At 47.6% G+C, this 19,642-nt stretch overlaps 1 protein-coding gene across 17 annotated transcripts in view; it reads right to left on the bottom strand.

Moving 5' to 3' along the window:
* The window catches only part of EXD3 (exonuclease 3'-5' domain containing 3), a 299,324-nt gene that overhangs the window by 221,760 nt on the left and 57,922 nt on the right, over positions 1 to 19,642 (bottom strand). For 13 of the 17 annotated variants that reach the window (XM_075772087.1, XM_075772099.1, XM_075772095.1 and 10 more), the window contains exon 3: positions 5,094 to 5,207. In XM_075772087.1, coding sequence (XP_075628202.1) covers positions 5,094 to 5,130 — 37 coding nt within the window. In that variant the 5' untranslated portion in view covers positions 5,131 to 5,207. Of the gene's footprint in view, positions 1 to 5,093; positions 5,208 to 18,793; positions 18,988 to 19,642 lie in introns of all 17 variants that reach the window. The other 4 variants (XM_075772086.1, XM_075772084.1, XM_075772085.1 and 1 more) reach the window with 2 other exon arrangements.

Here is a 19,642-nt window from a genome sequence, read left to right as displayed (position 1 = left end):
CAATTAATGGAAAACTTTGTTGTTATCGATCAGTTTATGTTGTCTGCCCACATGTCCGACCTAAACATTAATTCTTGTCAGTCGCAGAGCGTTTTCGTGTCCCTGGCAAACAGCATTTACTATCACAAACCTATTTCTTTCACTTTTCAGAGACTCTGGCAGTCCCGAGGACCTGCCTTCCCTTGAGCCATGAACCATGACAGCCACTAGCACGTCAGGAGGGGTTCGCAAGTCCCTGCCTGCTTTCACTTCTTTGAGAATTACCAGTCCTCCTAGCCACAGTCTCTTGAAGTAAACACCTCCGCCACTCGCAGCTTCTCCCAGCGCAGCAGCACTTTTGCTCGGTGGTTTCAGCAAATCTGATCATGTTACAGCCATCCCGCGTTCCTTACATTGCTCGGCTAGCATGTGGTGGATTGATTTCAAGTTGACACTCTGCTAACTTAAAAGGGACACTGTCCACAAATCACAGTCCCATCTTTTTTTTTTTTTTAACCCGTTGCTGTCACAGTGCACAATTAGAGTAATAAAATAAATAAGACATCAGCGCATGTAGGAACTGAGCAGAATTGCACCCGCTGCCCGTTAGAGTGATGTCTTCTTCCTCCAAACAGGATGGCCAGGACAAGCAAAGACACAATAAATTATTTTCTAGAAGGAAATTAAGAAACTTTGCATGCTGTTAATGTGAGCACTTTCCCATGTACAGTCAAGCAGCTTCACAAAGGGGAAGATTAATACTTTCACAAAACAGGGAAATGAGACTGCCAAATGCCACAAACTGTCTGGGGACTTCGGGTCTACGGCAGGACCTGAAACTAGGTTGCTGAGTTCTGGGTTTTTTTCTTCTAAAGTTGCTACTTCAATTAACAGCATCTACTTTAGCCCTGGCCAGTGGGGAAACCTGACTTTTCCTAGTTCTAGGCCATTGCCCTGATGGGTAAAGTTTTTTGGGTTTGTTATTTTTTTTCATAAACATACAGCTGTTACTGCTGGTTATGATCCTTCCCACTCCCTGTAACTTCTACCTTCTTTTCTTTTTCAGTTGGTGCTATTCATGTGAACTTCTTCTCATAGATTTAAAAATAATTGTTCGCATTTCAGAAATGCCTTCAGATTTTAAATGAGGACTCCATAACACTGCATTCAGTAAAGGCCTGAAATAAGAAATAATTTCTGTCCCACAGAGTATTGTAAAGGCATTTAAAGAGCTTACTCCCTACCCCACGCCTGTTGCAAGCCCAGACAAAGGACAATAAAAATGTGAAACAGAGGAGAAGGAATGAAATCACCACAGAAAGGCACATCTGGCTAGGCAGATGGGGTGCTCTTGCAGGTAGCCAGCCTGGAGCTGGGGATTTTTTTGCTTATCAAGACTGTTAAGAGTTACACACTTGCTTTTACATGATTAAAAAAGTATAAAAAGCATAAACTGCACTGAAAGATGTGATACAAATAACACCACCACATGGTCAGTATGCACATGGGGTCAGAGTGGCCAGATTTCAGTAGTACGCCGCTTGCTTCTGGAAAGTCTTCACCAATGACTTCCACAATTCCAGCCCAAAAACTTTATCATTAAACCAGCATACTCTTTCGTTAATTCTAGAGCTTACACTCATATTCAAGTTTCATCCCAACTTTGCCAAAACAAAGCTTTAATAAATACTGTTTGACTCTGAGTACACTGGGCTTGCTGCAAAGATAGTCACGCTGCAGAGATGACTGACATTAGCCTTTTCCAGAGAGAAAAATCAGAGGAGAAGCTGAAGGAATCCCGTAGTGTCAGTTAATTCAGGAAAAACACAACCCCACAAAATATTATCTTCTTACACTATGAGCAATTGCTGAAATTTCAGGGTGAGTTTTAAATTTACCATTAAGCTGGACTCTGACTTGATTTTTACCCCAACCCCTCCACTGACCCAAACAGAGAAGACTTGAAGATGTTTTAACTCCACACTAATTTACAAGCCGGCGTGCTTAGCTGAACCCGAGGTGTGGGCTCAAGCACGGAGTGCAATTCAACACGGGCAGCATCGATTTGAAACAAGGAGGGCAGGCGTCATTGCTGCACTGGTTGATCCTCTTTCCATCCCTCTCCATCCTTCTGTAAACCAGTCCTCTTGCTGTTGGACACAACCTACTAGGAGGTATCTCAGGCCAAGGAACAACAGGATGGCTTCCAAAATGCCTACCGGAAAATGTGGAGTGGGAACGCAGTAATGCAGACAGGGCTCTATCTGTGTGGATGCTCACACTCAGAAAGACTAAGCTGGGTGCTCAGTCTTACACACAAAGCATTCAGGCTGGATGGATAAGGAAAATTAAGCCTCGAATACTGAAAAGTTGTTTCTCTGTCAAGTTAGACTCTTCATATTGTCATACCCAGTTGTACAAGAGGATTATACAGTGATGTTGGGAAGTGTTTCAGTGATTGCTCATCATCTCTTAACAGCCGATCTTTGCAGGCTTTTCCTATTGGAACCAAAATGAAAGTTGGCGATAATACTAAAGCCATACTGAAAAAAATAAATCCAAATAGCTATTTTAAGGAGTGGTTAAAAACAGGTTACAGAGTAGACATGTCTGAAAATACTATCTAAATATTGTAATGCAGCTTTTAGAAAAAAACAGTAATACAAAAGATCACAGTTCAGTTCTGAGCCTTTTCTTGGAGAGAGGCACAGAATCACATTCAGCCAAGGTGATTCATTTAAAGATGAGGCCTCCACCTTATTTATTTCCTCCTTCTTCAAGGCATCAGGGATAGCGTTTGCCTCATCACTGCCCTGCCCTGAAGACCTGACAGGAACGTCTGTCTCCGCCGTGCCAGACAACAGTCGCTTTCTTCACCACCCTGGGGTGCCCTGGACCAGAGAGCATCCCTGGTCATTCCTTGGCTCACGGCTCCACAACCTGTCAGGGCAGTAGCTTCTTTATTAAACATCAGCCCTCTTCCTTCTTTTTCCCTTTTTTTCCCTTTGTTAAGGTGCTTCTTCTAAAGGGGAAATTTGATTATTGAAGTACTTGATTAAAAGGGAAGGGAAGAACGTCCTCAGTGACCTGCTGTCAGACACAGCCTACGGATCAAACTGGCTCGTGCACGAATCCCAGCGGTTTGCGCTCACGCTGCTCCAAAGTGTTGATGCGAGACGTGTGTTTTTCCCGTTGCGCTGCCGTGATTGTTTGGCTGGGCTGGGTGATGGATGGTGGAGAAGGTTGTGTCTGGAAATGTGCTCCAAAGTCGACAGGAAGCTCAGGGGCCTTTGCCAGCACTTCCTTCCTATATACACGGGGAGGACAGAATGGGAAAAACCTTGGCTGTCTTTTACCCTGAGAAAAGTGCTACCCTTCCAGCTGGATTACAGTAAAAATATTTTAATCTTTCACAAGATTATAATATCCTTCCTCTCTAAGTATAGCTACAGTGGCAGCAAGGCTCAGATAATGAAAGGAACCGACAATGTAAAACTAACTCGGTGGCTACGGAGGGCTGGGGCTGGAAGCCAAGCAAATGGAGGTCCAACTTTGATGATCCTATCTTCAGTCAAGATATAAATCATCAGTGGATCAGACCTGTTTAACCCAGTATCTTGAGTCCAAGAGTAACCAGTACTAAGCACTTCAACAGAAGGCGTAAAATCCACACAGGTAGTACATTGGAAATGTGTCCCTCTTGACAGCTTCATTCCTGTGCCTGTTGAGAGTGGATCTAAACTCAAAGCATAACATTTATTACCCCTACAAAAAATAATGCCGCAATGAGCAATCTAGGAATATTCTGACCATGCGATCCACACGTTTCTCATGAGCACCCAGGATGGTTTGTGTTATGGAGACTTTCCTTGAATGTCTTTTTCCAAAGACCCAGCCTCTAGGTCCTTTTGTGGATGATTCATGAATCTGCATGACATCCTGATGTGTAATCCTCATCTGTTCGCCATAATAAAAACACATGTGGAATATTAAAGAATAGATATTCCATGTTACCACAGGAATTTTTTGAAAATTTTCCATTCTTGAACTCCCAGATTCAAACCCGTAGACAATGGTAAGATCTTTAGCGTAGGCAGGTGTTCAGAACTCCAAAGTCATCGACCTGCTCTGCCCACAGCCATGTGGACTGTGACAGCAAGAGCATGGCACAAGGGTGCTGGCTGTGAGGACCACTTTCTTGCTTTCCCAGCAAGAGGGTACCCTAGCAATCCCCTCTGGCAGATACTGTCTGGATGAGTTTGCCCGAGCGAGTCTGAAAAAGGGAGGAAGAAATGCCCAGGACTCTTGACAGCAAAAGAAAAATCCCCAAACCTGTGAGCTCTCATAACAGCCTCTACTTCTGAAAAAGGAATCAGGCAAAAAGACCTCACCCATTAACAAAGAGTGGGGAACAATGGAAACTGTCAAAAAATAGCCCTCACGTCAGAATGCCCCGTTAGACATCCAAAAACACAGAGAGCTGAGCGAGCGCCTGGGAGGCTGTCGGGCACTGCTCCTGCCTTACGTGCCTCCCGGCCCTTCTCTGCCAGAAGCACCAGCTGATGCTGGATTCCAATAACCAAAGATGGGGATGGAAGAGGAGAGGAAATTTATGGCAGGACTGAGCCAGAATAAGCAACAAATTCCTGTACATTCAATCTCTCCGGCAAGGACCCTAACGCTGAAACTTTGTGGGACATACATGAAAATGGCATGTGTGTGCATCTTCCCTGGGTCTTGCTTTATAGGGTAAAGCAATTACAAAAGCAATTAATGAGAAAATTAAACTATGGAAAAAATCTGAATGAGTTGCATAACACACAGTAATAAAAATCATGTTCTTCTGAATCGGTGAGAAGTTATAAAAACAGTTGTTACAAAAAGTTTCATCCTGGAATACAATTCTAAGAACACCCATATCTGGATGTGGACCAGGAAACCTCAAAGATCCAGTAACCTTCATGGCACATAATTTAGCATTGAATTCACAGGTTTTGCTCCATTTCTGACTCAGCATTCTCCTCCAACAGGAAAATAAATGGAAAGCAAATATGCAGAACAAACAAATAGATAGTTTGCAGATAGGCAAACACCTGGACAAGCAGAAAACTCACCAGTGGGCTGGTCACTGGAGTCGCTGTCCTGATTCATCCTCCAAAGGCGGCACCAAATCAGGATGCTGAGCTTAGCGGTCCACAGCACAGAGTTGGTAGCCCAAGCTCTCGCTTCTAAAAAGAAAAAATGTAGAGTTACTATCAAAGCATAGGAACTTCACCCTGCGTGACAAAAGAAATATCTTGTGAGTGGTCTGTTGCCTTTGGATCTAAGCAAGATAGTGGTGAAACTCTGTGCATATACAACTTAGCGTAGAAGTCATAGTAGATTGCCTGAAGATCCGAGAACTAAATGGTGAATTGGTGAATTAAGTCAACCCAGAAACACTGAAAAGTGGCATCTGAAATCTCATGCAAGTTAAAACAACGTGTAGTTAAAAAACATCTGGATTCCTGGAATAGGTCAAGATGAGCTTTCAGATTTCAATTACACAAACAGGAGTCTCTAACACTGTTTACGTGATTAACCAAACAAAATCCCAGATGTATCTAACTTCCAAACTGGACAAACAGTCCACGTGAAATTACGTTTTTGCCATAGCTAAACAGCTCCTCCTCTTTGTTTGCTTGCCCTTCCACTCATCACATCTTGACTGTGGTAGAGTTGGGAACAGAACCCATGTCTCCCAAATCCCAATCCACTGCCTCAACCACCACATCCTTCCTGCTGAATCACATTGCAGAATTGTTTATCAGGAAGGAAGTTCCCTCTCGAGAGTACTCGCTCTGAGTGCGCTGGTGGAACACAAATGCTTAGAAAAATACAAATGGACCAGCAATAACAAGTGATTTAAGTCACTGTACAACAGGCTAGAGGTATACATCAGTATATTGGTTTTTGTTGTTAGCAGCAGTGTAAGTAAAGCATCATCGAGCAGGACATTACACAGAACATGCGGTGCATCCGGATGTCCTCACAGTAATAGCCTCCTGCTCTTCAACAGATGATATGTAACTCTGAAAACATCTATGCCACATTTAGCATTAGGTGTATGTCACTCAGAGCAGGACTCCAAAGGTTTATATTCTTACCAGGCACCGTGAAGGTCACCTTTGGTAGCATCTCACGCCAAGCTGCTAAGTGCAAGCAGCTGTAGCATGGGATCTAGTGGGTCAGAATTAACCTCAACATGCTGTAGTAGCAAAGGACCTTCATTTTCTTTAAGGTCTTTAGCAAAAGGGAAAAACAAAAACAACAACAACAAAAAAACCCAAAACAAACCAAACAACAAGGCGGGGGGGAGATACCAAAAGCAGAACAAATATTTTTTAACCTAAATGCAGTTTACCCCACTAGTCTCCTAGAAAACAAAAAGGGTTGTAATACATCTGTGATCTGTTTGAGGACACAAACCCACTGAAATGGCAAGTTCATGGCCCAGGGCTCTGAAGAATTTGGCTCTGCTCAGCAGTTGGGCAAAGGAGAAGAATTTCCCCACTTGCAAGCAATGGCTTTCCAGGTTGCGTCCCACGAGAGCCCACCACAGTAACCGACACAAACACACGCTTGGGCAGATTCCCGGAACTCTGACAAGATTTCTTTTACACTCCCTTTTCAAATGCCATTGTATAGAAATTCCAGCAGGGCTGACTCTTGAGGGGCAGGGAACCAAACCCTCAGTCGGACCGTCCCGGGGTCATGTTCACAGATCTAGAGCAGCTTTTAACGGGCATGTCCGATAGGGCCGGCTGCCTCCAGGGACCCGCCTCGAGAGGAGACCCAAGGGAGGTGTGCTCAGCCTGGTGCTCGGGGCTGCTGTGGGACAGCTAAGGGATAGATCCATCCCACAGGCTCTGCTGGACACGCCAGCCCCACAGGAAGGGCAGTCTTCTCCCCAGAGGAGCCTGGTCTGAGGGCAGCCAGCCCACCACGCACTCACGTGAACACCTGTAAGCTTCTGTTCCCCATGACCATCTCCTCTCTTTGCTCATTAAGCTTCAAGACTGATCCCCGCTGATGCTCCGTTATGCCAGAAGCACCTCTCAGAGCAAACGCAGGGAGTATCGGCGCTGCTCTGGAGACACAAACTCACTCCAAGGGCACTTTGTGCTGGATCCATTCAGGGATCTTGTGTGGGATCCATGCAGACACTTGCATCTCACCTGACCACCTGGGCTCCCCTTCTGATCGGTGGAGATAGAGGCATCTCTAGGGAGCTCACCCACCCAAACAGAGATGACCTGAAGAAGACACCTCTGGAGTAACCCATTTCACCCTGGTCGCTGTCTACAGACTCTCGGTGGCCACCTCAGTGAAGGCATCTATGTCCAAGCAGCTGAATCCCACCCTCTACCACTGCTTTACCCCTGACCTGAACGTATTGGCTCTGCTCACCCACAGCACGTGGAGAAACACAGCAGAACGTGTCAGGCAAAGCACTGGTATCAAACAAAATCAAATGCCACTGCTTTGAAGTTTGGTATTTTGAACCTACCGCCTACTCATTCTTTCTGTGTTTCTTCAATTGCATACAGTTTTTGTATTTATCTTAATATATCTACACAGATACAAGAGCCAGACTCTTCTCAGCGGTGCCCAGTGGCAGGACAGAGGCAATGGGCATGAACTGAAATACAGGAAATGATGTTTAAATGTCAGGAAAAAAAGCTTTTTCTTTTTTTTTTTTTTTTTTTTTTACAGTAAAAGTGATCAAACACTGGAACGGGCTGTCCAGAGAGGTTGTAGAGTTTCCACCCTGACTGGACACAGCCCTGAGCAACCTACTCTGACCCTGGTGTTGGAGGGGGTGATCCCCAGATGTCTTCTCCAACCTCAACTTTTCTGTGATTCCGTAGTATTTCTAGTTGCGTGAATTAAAAGACTCCTTCTCCTTACATTTGGGATGTACGCAGTTGAAGAGGGCCAAACCTTCCTACGCAGGGGTAATGCCTGAGATTTCCAGGAAACCGCCACGCTATCCCAGTCTGTTCCCCATCCTTCACCCCACCAGGAATCACTGCTTGCTGCAGAATACCTGCCTCAGTTTTGTCCTGCACCACTTCGTAGTTTTTCACGTCACTGGCATCAGACACATCCAATAATTTACTAAAGTGAAAGTTTCTTGCCAGAAGATACTTTAAGCCACTACTTCCATTCTTTTGAATGGTAAAAAAAGGTCACTATTTCTCCTCAAGGCTTCTTTCAACCTTGACAGTATCTAAAAGCTCTCCAGCTTTGCTTTTTGACATCATACAAGAGCAATTTAGGAATTAATACTAATTGTAATTCAATTGTTCTTCACTAAAAAGGCTATTCTCTCATTCCTTGTGTTTCTCCCTATTAGGTCAGCCCCACTTAGACCTAAGTCAAGTGTGTCCAGAGGCAGAACGTAACTCCCCACCTCCAACCCCGCAGGATGTCGTGATCAGTTTACAGCGGTGCACAACGGCACATTAGGAGGTGGTTGCTGTTATGGATGTCTTCTGCTTGGTTCAAAGCATTCCCCACACAGAAACCCAGCACGAAACAGCTAAGAAAAAGCCTTCTGCAAAGAGCTGCCAAACTGCTTCTCCAGGGACTTCTGATTTTTCTCCAGAGCAGGTGTGGACTCTGCTGAGGTCTTGATTTGGGGACTGGTGCCATACAGGATTTTTTTGCTTCGTATTTAAGCAAAAAGAGCTAATGATTCAATATTATTCAAAATTAAATCAAACCCATAGCAGAAGCTTTTGCCAATTCAGCACTGTCAGAGCAGAGTAGGTGACATTTTACACTGGCAAAAGAGCCACTGAAGATACAGTGGCTTAAGCATAGCTTAATTTATATGAGTACTAATGGAAATTACACAAGTAACTGGACTTCTCTGCTGATATAAATTGTTAACAAACTATGGTTAGCCACTGCAGCAAGCCAGCCTTCCACAACTGGCATTTCCAACAGTTCCAGAGGAGCAACTGGTGCTCTGCCCCTGCAGAACAATGTGGGGCTGGAGTCAAAACCTTCCCCAGTCTTCCCGAATAACACACGTGGTCTGAAGCAAAAAGGATGAATGTCTGGTGGGTGCCTGACATCCCCTGCCTGCAGTTCCTAACTGTCATAGAATCCCAGACTGGTTTGGGTTGGAAGGGACCTCACAGCCCACCCAGTCCCACCCCTGCCATGGGCAGGGACACCCTCCACTAGCCCAGCTTGCCCAAAGCCCCATCCAACCTGGCCTTCAACACTGCCAGGGAGCCAGGGGCAGCCACAGCTTCTCTGGGCAACCTGTGCCAGGGCCTCAGCACCCTCACAGGGAAGGATTTCTGCCTCAGATCTCATCTCCATCTCCCCTCCTCCAGCTTCAGGCCATTCCCCTTGCCCCGTCACTCCCTGCCCTTGTCACCAGCCCCTCTCCAGCTTCCCTGGAGCCCCTGCAGGGACTGGAAGGGGCTCTAAGGTCTCCCCAGAGCCTTCTCTTCTCCAGGCTGAACAACCCCAACTCTCTCAGCCTGTCTCCAGAGCAGAGGTGCTCCAGCCCTCTGACCATCTCCGTGGCCTCCTCTGGACTCGCTCCAACAGCTCCATGTCCTTCTTGTCCTGGGGACCCCCGAGCTGGACGCAGCACTGCAGGGGGGGTCTCAGCAGAGCGGAGCAGAGGGGCAGAATCCCCTCCCTCAACCCGCTGCTCACGCTGCTGGACACACAGCCCAGGACACGGGTGGCTTTCTGGGCTGCCAGTGCACATTGCTGGGTCATGTTGAGCTTTTCATCCCCCAGCACCCCCAAGTCCTTCTCCTCAGGGCTGCTCTCAATCCATTCTCCAATCCATTCTCCTGTTCCCAAGGTGAAGGGATGTTCAGGGGGATGGGGAGGCTTTTTCACCTGACTGTCAACGGATCTGAGGGTCCTGCTTCCTCAGCAATAGCTGAGACCACAGCCACCCCAGACAGCGACCGGGAGGCCACCAGCTTCCTTTTGAGCGATTTCAGTTCAAGCCGGAGCAAGCAAGAGTCTCCTCAGCTTCGGAGTCACGAAGAATAAAGCAGTAAATCTCTCTCTGAAAGTTTGTTAACCCTCTGTGGTGTCAACTCTTGTGCTGTCATCTCAAGCCCTGCCGTAGCTGGTGCTTTCCTGAAAGCCCAGGAGCTGGGTGAAGAGACTGCGTGAAAATCTTATCTCTCCTCAGAAAATGTCACCAAAACAAAAAAGCAGGTTTCTATTCCGCTTGGTTATGGAAAAAGATTTGAAAATGTGAAGTGAGAGTAACTTAAAGCTTTAAAAACGAGAAGGCAAATACTAGGAAGCAATGTTTATTTGTAGTCTTCTCCATACTGTGATTTTGCAACCTGCCTTTTGTTGCTTTATTGTTATGTACAGGCACACGCAGCAAAAGACATCCAGCATTACGGATCCCTCTGCATGAAAAAAAACAAGTTAGGAGTATGGGTGAAGGAGCTGTAGCCCTAGAAGTCCTAACAAAAGCATTATCTGAAGACCATGGGTGTCTTTTCATTGACTTTTACAGACTTTGGATCCTGTACGTAAACCCAACTGAGCAGCCCTGGGGTCAGATTTGGCTTTTAGGCTCAAACCCAACATTTCATTCTTCAGAATGCACCAGCTAAACTACACCACCCAAAATCTCTGCTCCGCTCTTGAGCTACGGCATCTCAGACTTCAGTATGTCACATATTACCTACATACCGAGCCTATTTACAAGCAGTCTCAGTACCCGATGTTATTTCAAAGTGGGGAAAAAGTGACGAAGAGGCCTGTAGCCTCTTCATACTACAGGCTGAAATGCAAATAGCAGTTCCACCTATTTCTACAGTCTTTCCTTTATCACATAACATCGGGAACATCGGCGTGGCAGAAGCCAACGCTCGAGTGTGTTCCTGGGAACAGGCCAGGACAAGACCCTGCAGCTAAAAGCCGCCTTCTGTATCAATTCATTTTATTTGTGTTCACTCTAAGGAGAGATCCCTCTTTCTCTGCTTCGGTTTAATGGAATTTTTATTAAATTATTATTGAATTTTGATCATTTATGGGAGTCATTTAATCATTTCATACCATTATTATCATAAGATTCGTTGGAACCGCTGAAGGCTCCAAACAGAGCAAATACAGCAGAAACCAGCAGAGCTACGCAGTTCTAGCGTATGTCCTCCGCCTCATTAGTTCTCACATTAAAACTAGAAAGCAGCTGACAAAATAGCAACAGATGTCTATCAAAGACCGTTGGATTATCCAGGCTATCCCCCTCAGCATGGGGAAACCAACCAGCTTGACAAGAATGTATTTTTAATGGAAGTTCCTGTCCAAGTTCCTAAAATCAATAAGCCAATCGTTGTGACACCAAGGACATAAATAAAACCAGAACCTGTGGAGAAAGCCCTGTACACCAGAGCACATGTCTTCCTGCACGCATGCCGAGTGTCTAGCACATCATTGGCATCAACAGGATACCAAGAATAAAACAATCGTCGTATGCAGGTACCAACCATGTGGAGCAATATTTCAAACCAAGAAGTTCACACCCAGCCTTTCAGAACCTCCAGCTGTCTGTGCAGATTACAGCCCAGCCGCTCATTTCGGTATGGTTTACTCCTGACAGTAGAGTTGACCCTCCATTATAAAAGCAGCAACTTCAAACGGGTGGGTCACCGCTTCCCTTCCAGCCAGGATAAACAGTTTACCAGCAGCATCTGACTGAAGCTAATGCAGCGAAACACCACTTTGTTTAATACGTAGTGGCAGAGAAGGAGGGGGATGCCAGAGGGTGGGCAGGGAGAATCTAACAGGACTTCTTGCAGTGAAGTGAGTCCTCCTTTCCAAAGGAGGGGGAAAAAAAAAAGAAGAAAAAAAAAAATCACAGCTTGGACTTCAGTTTCTGAAAGCCCAGGAAGACCTTTAAATGTAGTGATTCAGTGATTTCTGCCCCGAATCTCTCTGGTTGGAAGGACACTGTGACTCCCAAGGTGTGTGTGAGTCAGCGCAAAGGGCACACACACAGGGTATTTGCCTATCGGGGCAGCTGGTAAGAGTAACTTTTGCCTTTTCTTCTTGTAGATCTGAAGAGTCACAGATAGGCAGAATGAAATAAATACTCTACGTGATTCATAAGTATCCCTGCAACCTCCAGAGTTACTTGGGAGACAGTTTGCTCTCTGCCTTCCTGGAAGCTAACTGCAACACAGCATGTAAGAAAAGGCTCATTGCACCAAGATTAAAAAAAGCCCAGCAGCGGCCGCCTCTGCCACCACACTGCCGGCTCTGAGCATCCTCTGCCAGGCTCCCAGAACCACATCCCTCACCACCTGCACATCTCCACTCTCACCAAGAGGCTCCTGCAGGCCCGCAGCACGCAGATCCAAACTCGCCTACACATCCAAGCGTGGGACTACAGCTGCTGATCGCTGCCTTTTCTTATTTCCCCCCACCTTCTTGAAGTATGTGTAAAGTCCTGTTCTGCCAGCAACACGGATGGGGACCACCGCCCAGGCCAAGCTCTCCCGGCTCATCCTGCTGCTCTTACACACCAAGAGCCTTCAGTCTCTTGGGAAACTCACCCTGGAAACAACCTGTGCAACTAAAGTCACCGCTGAAACTCAGGACAAGGCTGTGAGGGTGCTTCTCGGCGTCCGAGGTGATTCTCTCACCGCGCTCCAGCCCCAAGAAAGGATGCTGGCTCCAGAAGACGGTGTTGTGGTTCACACCTGCTTTTCCCTTTGGTTGCTGAAAGAGCCGGAGTTCGTTCACTGGTCTCTGGCACCCTCTGCTGACAAACCCCCACCGACCTGTCCCAGCCCTGCAAGCCCATCCAGTGCCCAGGGCACCCACGGAAGGTGCAGGCTGGAAGGACCATGCCCTGCCAACGTAATCCACATCTCCTTTTCTAGATGAACATTTCATAACTTAAAATTTCTTCTCTCTTATTTGTTTGGCCAGATATTCCTGAAAAATTATCCTTATCACAGATGCCCCTTCTCCTCCTTGGTGTGTGCCAGTAACTGAGCGCTCCAAATAAAGGAAGGCGCCCTACACTCCTATCTCTGCTGGTGCCCACACCCCCTTGTATTTCTTGCCCCCCAGCACCTTGCAGGCAGCATCTATCCTCTCCCTTCCTCCCGAAAAGTGATGTACCAGGGAGGTGACCTAAACTCCGACACTAATTTGGAGAATGAAAAGGGCAATAAACCAGCATGGTGTTCTGGCTCAGGTATGAGCCAGGGATACCTGAGGGCATCGTCCCTGGAAGGGAACTGTCTGGTCCCTCCCAGTCCCACATTTTTGATGCACGATTCCGTCAGCAGTCTCCACACCACACACATCACAGCATCTGCAGCATCACGTCCCTGAGCTGGGCAGCAGGAGCAGTGGGCAGAGGAGGAGCAGTGGCAGCAGCGCGTGGGAGCCCGAGCTGTGCCCTGCGGGGGGCTCTGTGCCACCCCCGTCCACCAACACGACCTGGCCCTGATGAAGGAAAGGGAAGACGTGATGACACACACCATCGTCATGTACCCAGCACCAGTCCTGCAGGGTGCCCAGCACATGGTGTCTCACACAGAGCTGGAATGCGATCAGTGACACCCAAACTCTGCATGTAGCAGACACCAGAAGTGAAGGGGTTTGCTTAACTGAATCACCAGCAAGACATCCTGACCCTGCTGTGTCGGCCTGAAGATTCCTGCAGAACAATGAACACCGAGAACAGAGAATATTCTGTGTAAAGGTGTCCTGGTTCTGGCAAGGATAGAGTTAATTTTGCAAGGAGCCAGGACAGGTGACCCAAGCTGGCCGGGGGCTATTCCATTTCAGCTGTTAGGAGTAAGCGTTTTTCTGCTCCAGAGAGGGGATATGGAGCATACACACCACGAGGTATTCTGTGGTTTTATCTGCGTGACCATGGAGAAGACATGAGGAAATGGGATGGGAAGCCTACTTCAACCCTGCGGGCACGCGTACATGAGCTACAAGGCAAGATGGCTGTACAAAGGAACTCTTCCAGAAAGAATGCTGCTCCAGTTTCCACCGGGCAGCCCGCCAGGTCAAGTGGAAGGCCTGATCGCACTTATGATCCTCTTGAAGGGACCTCTAAGTCCTTTTTGCAAGACGTGAGTAGTGACTATGACGAGCAGGATTAGAGGGGCCCTGCCTCCAGCCAGGTGGAGGAAAGGGACAAGAGAGTGTATTGGACTGTGTAGATCCGATGGCCTGGCACATCGGACCCACAGGAGCACAAGGCCCTAGTGGACACCGGTGCACAGTGTACCCTAATGCAATCCAACTAGAAAGGGGTGGAACCGATCTCTATTTCTGGTGTGACGGGGGGATCCCAACAGTTGACTCTGTTGGCGGCTGAAGTAAGTCTAACTGGGAATGAGTGGCAAAAGCACCCCGTCGTGACTGGGCCAGAGGCTCCGTGCATCCTGGACATAGACTACCTCCGGAAAGGGTATTTCCAAGACCCAAAAGGCTACCGGTGGGCTTTTGGAATAGCTGCCTTGGAAGCGGAGGAAACTGAACCATTGTCTAGTTTGCCCGGTCTCTCGGAGGACCCTTCTGTTGTAGGGTTGCTGAGGGTTGAAGAGCAACAGGTGCCAATTGCTACCACAACTGTGCACCGGCGGCAATACTGCACCAACAGAGATTCCCTGGTTCCCATCCACAAGCTAATTCGTCAACTGGAGGGTCAGGGAGTGATCAGCAGAACCCGCTCACCCTTTAACAGTCCCATATGGCCAGTGCGGAAGTCCAATGGAGAGTGGAGGCTGACGGTAGACTATCGTGGCCTGAATGAAGTCACACCGCCGATGAGTGCTGCCGTGCCAGCCATGCTGGAACTTCAATATGAACTGGAGTCAAAGGCAGCCAAATGGTATGCCACAATTGCTATAGCTAATGCATTTTTCTCGATCCCTTTGACAGCAGAGTGCAGGCCACAGTTTGCCTTCACTTGGAGGGGCGTCCAGTACACCTGGAATCGACTGCCCCAGGGGTGGAAACACAGCCCCACCATCTGCCATGGACTGATCCAGGCTGCACTGGAAAAGGGTGAAGCCCCAGAGCACCTGCAATACATTGATGACATCATTGTATGGGGCAACTCAGCAGAGGAAGTTTCTGAGAAAGGGAAGAAAATAATCCAAATCCTGCCGCAGGCTGGCTTTGCCATAAAACGAAGTAAGGTGAAGGGGCCTGCGCAGGAAATCCAGTTTTTAGGAATAAGGTGGCATGATGGGCGGCGTCAGATCCCAATGTATCCATTATCAACAAAATAGCAGCCATGTCCCCACCAACCAACAAAAAGGAGACACAGGCCTTCTTTGGTGTTGCGGCTTTCTGGAGAATGCACATTGCGAATTACAGTCTGATAGTAAGCCCTCTCTACCATGTAACCCGGAAGAAGAATGATTTCAAATGGGGCCCTGAGCAACGACAAGCTTTTGAACAAATCAAACAAGAAATAGTTCATGCCGTAGCTCTTGGGCCAGTCCGGGCAGGACCAGAGGTAAAAAAATGTGCAGTACACCGCAGCCGGGGAGAATGGCCCTACCTGGAGTCTCTGGCAGAAAGCACCAGGGGAGACTCGAGGTCGACCCCTGGGGTTTTGGAGTCGGGGATGCAGAGGATCCGAGGCCCGCTACACTCCAACGGAAAAGGAGATATTGGCAGCCTATGAAGGGGTTCGAGCTGCTTCAGAGGTGATTGGCACCGAAGCACAGCTCCTCTTGGCACCCCGACTGCCAGTGCTGGGCTGGATGTTCAAAGAGAGGGCTCCTTCTACACATCATGCAACCGACGCTACATGGAGTAAGTGGGTTGCACTGATCACACAGCGGGCTCGAATAGGAAGCCCCAGTCGTCCAGGAATTCTGGAAGTGATCACAGACTGGCCAGAAGGGAAAGATTTCGGAATGTCGCCGGAGGAGGAGGTGACACGTGCTGAAGAAGCCCCACCGTATAATAAACTAACGGAAGATGAGAAACCATATGCCCTCTTCACTGATGGGTCCTGTCGCATCGTGGGAAGGCATCGAAGGTGGAAGGCTGCTGTATGGAGTCCTACACGGTGAGTTGCAGAAGCTGCTGAAGGAGAAGGTGAATCGAGCCAGTTTGCAGAGGTGAAAGCCATCCAGCTGGCTTTAGCTATTGCTGAAAGAGAAAAGTGGCCAACTCTGTACCTCTATACCGACTCATGGATGGTGGCCAATGCCCTGTGGGGGGTGGTTACAGCAGTGGAAGCGGAGCAACTGGCAGCGTAGAGGCAAACCCATCTGGGCTGCCCCACTGTGGCAAGATATTGCTGCCTGGCTAGAGAAGCTGGTTGTAAAGGTACGTCATGTAGATGCCCACATACCCAAGAGTCGGGCCACTGAGGAACATCAGAACAACCAGCAGGTAGATCAGGCTGCCAAGATTGAAGTGGCTCAGGTGGATTTGGACTGGCAGCGTAAGGGTGAATTATTTCTAGCTCGGTGGGCCCATGGCACCTCAGGCCATCAAGGAAGAGATGCAACATATAGATGGGCCCGTGATCGAGGGGTGGACTTGAGCATGGACGCCATCTCACAGGTCATCCATCAATGTGAAACATGCGCCATAATCAAGCAAGCCAAACGGGTAAAGCCTCTGTGGTACGGAGGACGATGGTTGAAATATAAATATGGGGAAGCATGGCAAATCAACTACATCACACTCCCACAAAGCCGCCAAGGCAAGCGTTATGTTCTTACAATGGTGGAAGTAACCACTGGATGGCTGGAAACATATCCTGTGCCCCATGCCACTGCCCGGAACACTCTTCTGGGTCTTGAAAAGCAAGTCCTGTGGCGACATGGCACCCCAGAGAGAATTGAGTCAGACAACGGGACGCATTTTCGGAACAACCTCATAGACACCTGGGCCAAAGAGCATGGTATTGAGTGGGTCTATCACATCCCCTGTCATGCACCAGCCTCTGGGAAAGTTGAAAGGTGCAATGGACTGCTAAAAACTACCCTGAGAGCAATGGGTGGTGGGACCCTCAAACACTGGGACACACATTTAGCAAAGGCCACCTGGTTAGTTAACACTAGGGGAGCTGCCAATCGAGCTGGCCCTGCCCAATCAAAATTTCTACGCCCACTAGAAGGAGATAAAGTTCCTGCAGTGCACATGAAGAATATGTTGGGTAAAACAGTTTGGGTTATCCCTGCTTCAGGCAAAGGCAAACCCATCTGCGGGATTGCTTTTGCTCAGGGACCAGGGTGTGCTTGGTGGGTGATGAGAAAGGATGGGGAAGTCCGGTGTGTACCCCAAGGGGATCTGATTTTGGGTGAAAATAGCCAATAAATTAAATTGTATGATGTTAATAGCTATATACTGTATTAATAGTATAACCGTAAGAATCACCCGAAACTAATGAAGGATGGACTTTGGAACTGACTTCAACTGGTGCCCAGGAACTTCATCGAAAATTACATCTGTGACGTCCAGACTGCGAGCATGGACCACACCAGATACACCAGCCATGAAAAATACTCCCGAAGCAGCGTGCAACAATCCAGCAGCACACACCATTGTTCCTGCTCTGAGACACTGTAATGGCAGATGGAACCCAAAGCCATGGATGAAATGAACTCGATGGACACTTTAGAGCGATGGCCCATGGAGTAAGAGAATGGTGTCAGTGAAATAACCTGGGCATGACGTAGATGGTATGGAATAAGGGGTGGATTATGTCCTGGTTCTGGCAAGGATAGAGTTAATTTTACAAGGAGCCAGGACAGGTGACCCAAGCTGGTCGGGGGCTATTCCATGCCATGGGACATCATGCTCACCATAAAAGGGGGCTAGTCGGGCAGGGGAGGGGTGGCGCAGTTTCGGCACGGTTCCGGGAAGGGCTGAGTGTCTGGTCGGTCGGTCGGTGGTTGGTTCGGTAAATTGTTCTCTGTTATCACCCATTGTTAATATTTGTTATCAGCACTGTTGATGATTGTTTTTTCCCTCTCCCTTGTTGTCCCAGTAAACTGCCCTTATCCCAACCCTCGAGGCTTTGCCGTTGTTTTTTCCCATTCTCCTCCCCGTCCCGCTGGGGAAGGAGCGAGTGAGCGGCCGCGTGGCGCTCAGCTGCCCGCTGGGCCTAAACCACGTCAAAAGGCAACAGCGAAACAGAAACCTAATATTCTGAGATGTGTTAACTTTAGAGATTGATTTTCAGCCTTGTTACCATCTGAATTTTGCTGCTTCTTGTTTTTTCTCTATTTGTGTGAAGGAAAGGCCAGAAGAACAAGCCACATGACAGTTAGCATACTCCGGGTAACCCAAAAGACAGCTTGCAGACTGAACAGACACTTACACCGGCACTTTCTAAATGCTATTTCAAACACATGTGGGTTGTACTTAACCTACCACAGGATCTCCTCTTCGGTAGAAAGAACCCCAAAGGATCACTCCACCTCCATACCAGCATCTTAAAAAAAACCCTAAGGAAGCTTCGGAAAATATGCAATGCAGAATTTCAACTAAAATCAAAGTATAAAAAAAAGTTCTTAGCAAATAGAAAAAAAGGTCAGGGTGAGCACATTTTACAAATTTAATTCCAATTTGTTGGCCACTCCTGAAAACCACTATAATATAAAAAAACTTTGAAAAACTTTAAAAAGCCAGGGGACTAAATAATCAAGATGGTTGTAACAGTAACATGTGAATCCTTCTTACTAGGAGATACAGTGTAGTCACATTAAACGCTGACAATTCAGTATCTCTTGAGCTCACTCTCGAATTAAATAAACCTTACTTTGCTTTCTGTTTTCCAGTCCTAGAAGAGCCTCGTGTTTATTCTGTGAGCACACCACCGCTGAGCACTCTATACGTGACTTCACTACTTCCCAGAACAGAACCAGGGCCGGTTCATTCTGACTTCTTCAGGCACTCTGTCTGCTTCCCAGCACTTTGATTTCCAGTTCCAGCACCACTGTGGAGCGACAGACCCTGTGTTATTAACATCTGATCAGCCTCTGTGACTGAGAGGGGTTGAACGCTTTCTCCTGGATTGCTGAGGAAGCTTTAGCATCTTGCATAGACTTATTCTTCTTCTTTTTTTTTTTTTTTTAAATTTTATTTTAAATGCATTAAGCATCCTCCAGAGTCTGACACTTCTAAAAACCTTTGATGGACAGGCCCTGGCAAAGGCAGCCCTGGCAGCCGGAGACACCGCTCTCGCCAGCTGTTTGTCCCACCTTGCTCTGCCAGGAGACAGCACAGCTGGACGGAGTCTGCAAGCCCCATGTCCCAGTTCTCAGTTTTGGCACGTTAATGTGAACGGCGAGCGAAAGTATTTGTGCAAAACTGCTGGGCTCTGAGCTAGAGAAACTGAGATACAAGGACACATTCCTTCTGCGGCACTAATAAATGGTGGGGGACAGTCATCTCTGAAATTACTGCAGCTGTTTGGCCAGCAGACATGAGTCAGAGCACACACGGATCATCAACGCGTGCAGGAACACGATCTGAACTCTTACCTCCGGCCGAATACTTCTCTTTGGGGGTTGCTCCTAAAGGATCCCTGAGAGAGGCTTTTCAGCCACATCACCACTACAAAGGTTTGGAAGTGCCATTATGTTGGTGAAAGTGCAGTAAAAACAAT

This window comes from Balearica regulorum, chromosome 20 (assembly GCF_011004875.1).
Source record: "Balearica regulorum gibbericeps isolate bBalReg1 chromosome 20, bBalReg1.pri, whole genome shotgun sequence".
Taxonomy (NCBI): Eukaryota; Metazoa; Chordata; class Aves; order Gruiformes; family Gruidae; genus Balearica; species Balearica regulorum.
This window is presented reverse-complemented; position numbering and strand designations above follow the sequence as displayed.